We start from the raw sequence: 9765 nt of genomic DNA on the forward strand, positions 1-9765 counted from the left end.
CTGCTGATATAATTCTCTATCTATATAAAAGCCATGTGCGTCCAAGGATGGAGTACTGTTGCCACATCTGGGAAGGGGCTGCTAGAGGCTGCTTATCCTGCCTTGATAGAGAGTTCAAAATAGACTTCGGAGCTTAGTGGGGTGGCTTTTCTCTTCCCTGCAACCTCTGTCCCACAGAAGAGAAGTTGCGAGCTTGTCCCGGCTTTAGCGTTATTTTCGTGGCAAGTTCTCGTCTGAGCTCCTATCTCTGGTCCCCCCTCGCTAAACTTTCACGAAAAAACGCTCGTCTATCTGAAACCACTATCAATAATTTCCTCTCCACTCTTTACCTGTGCCTAAACCAAAACGTAGATTTCACGAACAAAGCTTCTTTCTTAGAACTGCATGCCTGCGGAACTTTTTTCCGTTTGCCTGTCTTCAAGTCCAACGTAAACAAATTATTGAAGAACCGTCCCTTTAAGTAATCCAATTTACCAAATTTCCACTACTAACGATTACTATAATATCCCATTAACTACTGTACACTCAGTAACTCATATAAAGACAATACCTGTAATAAAAATGGAAGAAAATCGATTGGTAAGGAAAATATTTAATTTTTATCATTTTTTACAAAACACACGCGACATTATTTTTCAGACATCGTTGAAAACTGTTATTAGTCTGTAATATCACCTTTCTTCTCAATAACTTTTATCAATCTCTTTTCATAATGATCGAACATATGCACAATAACATCTCTACGTGTTTCTATTAGTTGTTTTTGGCATCTAGTATTCGTTCCCATAGTTATTTCAGGTCCATCATAGACAAGTTGCACAAGCATTTCTCAAACATTTTCTATTCTGGGCTTTATACAAGTCATTCCAAAGTAGTCATATTCACTTTATTCATCCATTCTTTCATGAGTTTTGACACATGGATGCTGCAATTGTCTTGCTGTAGAACGAAATCATTCCCCATCTCTCTTCTTATCGTTGGTAGGGATTTCCCGTCCAGCAACTGTTTGTAGCTTCCGCTGTTCTGTCGTCCTTTCAGCCACTCCAACCATATATTACCATTAGCAAAGATCATCCCCCAAACCATAACTCCCATCTGTCGTTTGTTCAGTACAACAAGCTCACCCCTTCTCGACCAAGTACATCATCAAACTTGAAACGCTTCTCATCAGTAAATATAACCTTTCTTAAAGTCAACAAGCTTTATTAACCACCTTTTAGCACACTCCAGTTTTGCTCCTTTGTGTTTCTTTGTTAGTGTAATTATTTTCTTAGCTTTTGCATTCTTGAAACAAACCCTATGCAGCGTTCTTTGTACTGTTCGGGCGTTTACATCCAATTCACGTTTCTCCTTCACTTTTCTTACTGTAACTTTTTCTCCAGATGTCAAAAGCCGTGTCACAGTCCTCTTCATTCTCATTTCAGTCCTCTTTCCAATTGATCTTTTTCGTCCTCTCTTCTTTTTCCGCTCGGAATTTTTCTTCAGCATCTATTCCACCGTTGATTTCGACAGCTTCAAATCCATGGCGATCCTTCTGATGCTGATGCCATCTTCCTGCTTCTTCCGTGCCAAAAAAAAGACTTCTTTTGAATGCGTTTTACCTTATTAAACTTAATTGTTTTTTCCAGTAGAATAAAACAGATAATTGATTCTAATGATGACAGCTAAGTGTATAAGCAGAAATTTTGCATACAGCAAAATATACATGAACATAGACCTTAATAAAATAGGATGTTTTGTCATGTCCGAAAAATAGTGTCGTGCAAAAATCACAACAAGCACAACAAAATCACAAAAAACTAAAATAATCAAAGTCAAACTAAAAAAACTAATTACACTAGTAGTGGATTTTAACTCCTCAACTACAACAACTACAATCTTTTTGCTTGGCCTTCGGGACAAGATCAAAGTGTAGTATCTGTTCTTCAGACGCTGCACTTCTATTTCTTGTTCTCTTTCGGTGGAGGAGAAATCCTTCACGACTGAGACAATTTTTTATTTTTGTACCTTTTCTCCACGTTAAAAAACGACCCTGGTATCTAACTCTGTCCCGTGGGGAGGCATAGTAAATAGGTACAACAACTACAATCTCAAATGTGTTTAACACTAGTAAGCACTTTGAAGTACTTTTTTCAAAATTAATATTAATATTGTCGGGCCCTTGTATAAAATAGCTAATTTTGGAAATGTTATTTTCATATTAAAACTGTAACGACAAGAGAAAATCGAGATCGTGGTATACACCTGAACAAAAATTCGTAAGAAAGGATAAAAAAAATAATAATAGATCTACAATCTGGATACAAACAAGTGGTAAATATGACGATGATGATCACGTCACGCAGGGAAGAGAATACAGAACAAAAACGAATACTCTTAAAAACGTACATGTTCCGTTTAACTTCAGCTTATTATATATCGAAGCAGATACTGCGTAAAATTACGTTAGCACAACGGTTCTCGTAAAATCATCGAAGTAAAGTGTGAAGCCTGGTTAGTACTAGATGGGTTACCATTTGGGAATACCAGGTGCTGTATGCGGTAAGACGTCGAAAACTGCTTGCAAAAACTGCAAAACTTAACGAAAACCGGCGTTTCTTCATTATCAAAGCGAAATTAAAAATTGAAATATCAAATTACAAGTAAAACCAATGGTGCCTGCGTAATTATCATATCATGTTGCAGTAATGAACATATCCAAAAATTACGAAAAAGATAATAGAGAAAATTAATTAATAACTGAGTTTTGCTAAAAAAAAGTAAACAAGAAAGCGAACTGTAACAGGGAGGTAATTATTTTCTGAAAATTTTGGAAATCTCAGGCCAATTTAGCAAAACTCATTTTTTTATAATTGTCTTCGACAGTTTTCGTTGATAATATCGTTTTTCCAGATTTTTTTTTTTTTTTTTTTTTTGATAAGTTCGTTACTGCGACATTAGAATTAAGTAGATACCATTGGTTTTACTTGAGATTCAATATTTTCGAATTTCATTTTATAATGAAGAAACACCCTAAAACCTAATGAATCTAACCACCTATAATGAAGGCCGCTTGGTTTCGTTTATTTCTAGAGAAGTTTAGGTACATCTTTAACGATGATTAATATAATGATTTACAAAGTGTTTTCTGTCTGAGGATAACTCATTTTTGTATGTATGCAAAAGGTATAATCACGTTGAAATACGGATTCTCATTAGATGAACGAAATTAAGCCTGGCTAGTAGCAGATGGGTGATCATATGAAAATAGCAGGTGTTTCACATGAACGGGATAATCATATGGCTGGGAACCGATGGTGAATTTGATCTTCCCTGTAAACTCCCTCATTCAGAGGAAGCCGGCTTCGTCTGGTCAGCGATAAGACTAGATTGTCTATTACTGGTTCTATAAACAGATAATGCCCCGATTTTAGACCATTCCTGTAATGATCCGGTCCCAGTTTATTTTGTGGTGGGAGCTAATTTCTGTGCAGTTTTAGGAGGTCCACTCTTCTAGGCTTTGCCTTCTCTCTTTGAGAAGGGGTTTATTGTTAATCGCCTGGGGATCCCACACAGAGGAATGCCGATGGTACTACCCAGGCACTTTTTGCAAGTCAGAGTGCCCCTTCTCTGGAGCGATAATTACTCAATCCCACTTTCCGACCTTGGTGTCTAAGTTTTTGCAGTGGGAAGGAACTAAATACCCCAAACATCTGAGTGAGAACTGACCTAAATTTGTCAATCACATAATATTTCTTTATGGAAATCGCTTCAGACAAGGCATAAAGACACTTGATCTAAGGATCTAAAATAAATACTACTTCAAATTCAAAAACTTATTCACTATATGTGTTAGATGGAATAGATTCTGACCCCCAAAATAGCAACTCTTCCCCCTTTGTCAGAAACATAGATCATTGAATGGAAGCAAGAGTTACATTGTTGTCGAAAGTAAACCCAAAACGTTCTATATCCGGCCATATAAAGCGCCTGCTATGTCCATACGATCATGCATTTAGTACTATCAAGGTTTAACATCCCTTAACTTCTGTCTCTCTATCTCCACTTTCGCTATTCCCATACATGTCAAATTAAAATTTTTTTTTAAAGTTTTGTGAATTACTTTTTCTCTCGAATCTATTAAAAACCATTCAATATTAAAAACCATTCAATATTAAAAACCATTCCATATTAAAAACCATTCAATATACAACACAAATGACTGACTATATTCTCGTGCTTAAATTCTTGCTAGAAAGACATCAGGTGTGACGTAATCAATCTGAGGGAGCAATTTGCCCCTCGTCGAGGAGCTTTAGATCCCCCAGGGGCCTGAGGAGGGCCGAATAACTATGCTAAGATAACTTTAACCGATCTCGGGTAACGGCAGATATCCCGAGGATTTAAGATATTAGAATATTTAGAATATAAATAAATATTTTATTTCATTGTCAAAATAGATATTGTTTGGAAGTCAGAGAGATATATTTTGCATTTAAAATTGATGACAGGAAACTTAGAACATAACACTGTCTGCCCTTGACGAACTCATAAGTCAGATGTCACAGGAAACACTCGTCTAGCTGAAAACACTATCAATAATTCCCCCACTCTTTATCTGTGCCTAAACCTAAACGTAGATTCCATGATCAAACCTTTTTTCTTAGAACTGCACGCCTGTGGAATTGTCTTCCATTTTCCTGCTTTCCAGCTGTCTATAATATGGTTGTCTTCAAGTCCAACGTGAACAAGTTTCTGATGATCCGTTACACTTAAGTTAACAAATTTACTGAACTTCCATTACTATCGATTACTACACTTTTGACTACTGTACACTCTTTAACCTTTATCCTTGAGTGGCCTCTCGGCCTTGATAAGTGGTGATGCCTATGTAACAAAAAAAAAGTCGAGCAAAAGTTTTTGCCGATTAAAAATTTCATCTTGAAAATGAAAACACAGTTTTTAAAAAAATCTTTATTTATAAAAAATAAGGATTTTTACTGTCTATATCTTAATTCGATCTGTCAATGAGCTTATAAATGCCTCATTTGTAAAAAAAAATTAGGTTTTGATGTGAAATATGAATCTGACTTATGTTCAATCTCCTTTCATGATGTTAATCCAAAGTCATCTAAATAGTTTTGTAATCTTCGAAATAAGTGATAATCCGAGGGAGTTAAATCAGGAGAATATGCAGGATGAGGCAAGATTTCCTAAATTCTCCCAGAAGACACAAAACAAATTTGAACGTAATGGATCATTGGGTCTGTACAGCTAGCTTGTTATAAAAAAAAATATATCGAAATGTATTTTTAAGTGTCAGTTTTTGTTCTCATCATAAAAGCTATGGACCTACAGATAATAAATCTTCTCATATGTATTTCTAATAGATTCACTTATTTGTGTTTGCAGGGTAAAGGACAAATGCACACTTACTTCTTGATGAGTGAAGACCGTCAACAACGATTGTGCAGATTGACCGAGACGAATACCAAAGTCCTCGAGGAACTATGTCAGAGTGACGTCACCAACGGCCCGACTCGAAAATGGTCTGAGTTCGATGAACAGGTGAACCAACTGAACAATTCCCTGGCCACGAACGGGAGCAACAGTTTGGTGGACGACGTGTTTCTGCTGAACGATACTGTCGAGGACTGTGATAACGAACACGTCAAACTGTTGCCTTATCGAAAACTGGTCACTTACCGACCAACTATGGAGAATGATCTGACCAACTGCCGATTGACACTCTCTTCGAACAGCTAAGAATTAAAAATGAAGAAATGAATATTTGTTTATCATCAATGACATGGTTAAGAATGGAAAGAAAAGGGCAGGCGAATTAAAACTTCTAACATATGAAAAACTAGCAAACATACCCGCGCTTCGTGTGGGACTTTGCTGTAAACCCGAGTACCCGCTTCGCGCCCTTTCTGTAAATGGATGTTGTAAGAGCAACTATTGCTTAAGGTGTTTAAAATTTTTCAACTACCTCCTGAATCGACTGAAATGCAACTGTGAACTTTAAAGCAAATAGGTTATATCAAAGTTTATATTGTTGCACATAAAAATCGAAACAATTACAAAGAATCACAATGATGAACATTTGTTTAGTATCACAAACAGATTTTTATCAAAGATATAGAAAAGATACCCCAACTTGGTGTGCACCATCCCTAGATTGGGGAATTTATGAAAAGCCGTGTCAAATATGACCGTAACCTTTGACCTTGACGCTGAAAATAGTGTGCATCATCCCTAGGACGGAGGCCATCATCATGTCAGGTTTGGTTATGATTGGTCCAATGGTGTGAGCTGTAGGAGAGTACATATACAAGGTGTCCCAAAAGAAGCTGATGGATTTTAAATTTGATTAACTTCCTCAATATTTAAGTTATGCTTACCATTTTTTATATGTAGGTAGATGAGTCTCTCCGTGACGTTCTGATATACAGTATGATATCATAGTCTACTTATTCTAATTTTATTTAAACAACTTAATCTAGGATATGTTTTTCATGAGGTCTAATTTTAGTTATGAAAAATGATGTTACTCAAATGTCCACCATTTTCATTTTCACACTCTTCTGTTCTCTACAGGGCATTGTCCATTGTCATTGGCTGAAGTTCTTGCACCAATTGAATTTTATATGGAAATTTACCTTTTTCATGAATCATTCTGTGAAGAAATGATCGAGAGACCTCAATTTGACTTGATCTCCTTCTTACTGATGTGGATGGATCCTCGGCCACACTCTCTGCTAATCTCTGACGAGTCTCATCACTTCTTGCTGTACGGGGTCTACCAGATTTAGAGAGGTAACATACAGACCCTTGCTCGTGAAATCGAGCCATCATAGCTTTTATTGCATTGGGAGTAGGGGAATCTCTTGTGTTGAAGTTTCGTCGAAATTCTCTTTGAGTTTTTGATATTGACATTCAACCGAAAATACGACTCTACGATGAATATCCACTCCTCCTTAGTGTAACGACTCATGATGATTTTGGAAGGGTTACTCTAGATGATCTGAAAAAATAAAAATATAAAAAATTAAGAAAGTTATAAAAATCTTTTAACCATCTGCTTCTTTTGGAACACCTTGTACATAAGCTATGACCTTGACTTTTAACCTTTATCTTGGAAAATGGTGTGCATCATCCTTAGATGGGGAACCATCATCATACCAGGCTTGGTCATGATCGGTCCAATGGTGTGGACTGTAGGAGAGTTGAACACACAGACACATACACGAACGATACTACTTTATATATATATATATAGATGTATAAATTGAAATCCAATAAAAAGTTGATATCAAACATTTTATTTATTTCCTTTCTAAAAGATTAGACACAGGGTCAAGTATGGGTTTGATGAAAATGTTTCTGTGGAATGATTTGGATTCGAATTTGGCTCACCCAGGTTTTCAATTCGTGACGATAACCACTTAGCTTGAAAGTTCCAGCGAAGCTAATATCAAACCTATTTGTTTAACAGGCGAGAATAGATAGATATGTCACTATAAAATGTATTTTGAACTTTGTAAGAACAGGTTACAAATTCATGCCAAAGCTGTTTAAGACTCATGCAATTTCTTTTTAAGTAAATGCGCTTTTTATTTGAAACTAACGGTTGAAAATTTTACAGGTTTTTACATTTTGAAATCAAATTGGTTGTCCGAAAATTATCAAGCTTCAAGAGAGAAAAAAAGACAGAAAGAAGAACCAATGTACGTTTTGTCTAGATGTCATATCAAGCTGCAGAGGAATAAAAATGAACGAAGAAATTAGTTTTCTATATTTACTTGTTTTTATATTACAAACGGAGGAATATATATATATATATATATATATATATATATATATATATATATATATATATATATATATATATATATATATATAGTATAACTTCCTTTGGCTACAGCCGTTTCAGCTACGATTTCTTCGAAGTCTAGCTTTCTCAGGCCTTTGTATTATACGAAGACTGAACTTCGAACGAGATCGAAGCTGAAACGTATATAATTTTTTTATAAATCAATCAATTTATACTATAATACAGCTCTACCTGTTATTAAGCACTTTTATAAATACAGGAGTTTCATTGGATTAACATCTAGAAAACAACAACAATACAACCATTGTGTGTGTGTGTGTGTGTGTGTGTGTGTGTGTGTGTGTGTGTGTGTGTGTGTGTGTGTGTGTGTGTGTGTGCGCGCGCGCGCGCGTGTGTGTGTGTGTGTGTGTGTGTGTGTGTGACAGAGAGATGTGTATGTTTAGGAAAAAGAGAGATGTGATTGAGAGATATGTGAATTATATGTGTGTAAGACAGAGAGAGGTGTAACAGAGAATGGGAGAGACCGCAAATATGAACGTCTGAATTATCGAGATGATTTTTTTTTATATAATAAAAATCACAAAAGCGTATAATCCGATAAAAAAAAAACACAAGAAAGAAATTAAAACGCATTTATTTACTGGGAACTCATTTATGAGTCAACACCGTTTGAATCAAAAACAAAGCATCTGTGACTCGGTATCAATAAGGTGTATTTCCTCTTTTATCTTTATTTTGACTTCAGACGGTGTTCCTGTTTACTTGCCTCCCTACGGGGGCAGTGTTAGACACAAGGTTGGTTTTTAATATGGGCAAAATCCAGCTCTCCAAAAAGGGGAACTCTGGACAGGAACAAAAATTAAAATTGCCTCAGTCATGAAGAATTTTTCTTTCACTGACCGAGAACAGAAAAGGTGAAGTGTAGTATCAGAACAGATACTACACTTTGTTCCTGTCCAAAAGGCCAAGTACTAAGTATGCTCGAAAATGAAACCTTCATAAATATAAAACATCTTTGTGAAAATAAAATAGAAAGTAGAAACACAATAAGCAAACGTGAAATAAAAAAAAAAGAATTCATAAAAAAAGGAAAAAGAGTTCAAAACTCTCACAACAATGTGAATAGGAAGGAGATGGCCAGGTTTTATTCTTGTCTTAATACATATTTTTATGTCTTTTTTAATTGTTACAAGCAAAGAAGGAAGCCACTTGATGTAAGGAGCTAAATACACTTCAAGATAAAAACATAGTATGTATGATATTGATAGATTACGATAAAAAGAAAACAATAACTCTCTCCCCTTTGTCAGGAAGCAAACGAATGGAATATGATGACTAAAGGACAAAAAAATAGAAGCAAGAGTTACGAGAATGCCGAAGGTAAACTCAAGGTTAACTTTCCTCATCGTTAAAAAAAAAAAAAAATTCTGAACCCACTGCGCTCTACCCCACGCTCAAATTAATCAAATGAGTTTTTGTGGGAGGATGGATGTAAGAATCTACCTCCAAACGACATATAATCCGTTGCAATTCATTCACAACTTTTGGAAACCTTGTTTAGACAAAAATAATAAACGGTTAAACTGAAGCTGCCCACTATCCAAATATCAATTCGTTCTTTTTGTTTGTTTGTTTTTTTGGTGTGAGTGGGGGAAGGGGGATACACATCTTATCGCAAAAAAAAAATCTCCCATATATTTTAGTAGGTCAGACAATTTTTTGACAATATTCTGTATTAAATACCTCATTACTATAATGTTTAATTCGTATGAAATGTAAATTTATAATAAAATTTAAATTTGTTTAGAAATTTTTTATTAATAAAAAAAAACAGTTAAATGTTATTATTTGTTAATAATTGTTTGTTATTTTGTAATGTCTTTAAATTTTGTTAATAATTGATTTGTCAGTAAATATTTTAAAATATATTTAATACTAATAAAATAGTT

At 35.1% G+C, this 9765-nt stretch overlaps 1 protein-coding gene across 2 annotated transcripts in view; it reads left to right on the forward strand.

Annotated features, from left to right (window-relative positions):
* LOC145303418 (guanylate cyclase 32E-like) overlaps positions 1-7299 on the forward strand; it is a 305413-nt gene extending 298114 nt beyond the window's left edge. The window contains exon 20 of one of the 2 annotated variants that reach the window (XM_080144746.1): positions 5392-5529. In XM_080144746.1, the coding sequence (XP_080000872.1) occupies positions 5392-5396 (5 nt within the window). In that variant the 3' untranslated portion in view covers positions 5397-5529. Of the gene's footprint in view, positions 1-5391 lie in introns of both variants that reach the window. The other variant, XM_080144745.1, reaches the window with a different exon arrangement.
* The last annotated feature ends 2466 nt before the right edge of the window (positions 7300-9765 follow it).

This window comes from Euprymna scolopes, chromosome 19, assembly GCF_053919585.1.
Source record: "Euprymna scolopes isolate OS-2025 chromosome 19, ASM5391958v1, whole genome shotgun sequence".
Taxonomy (NCBI): domain Eukaryota; kingdom Metazoa; phylum Mollusca; class Cephalopoda; order Sepiida; family Sepiolidae; genus Euprymna; species Euprymna scolopes.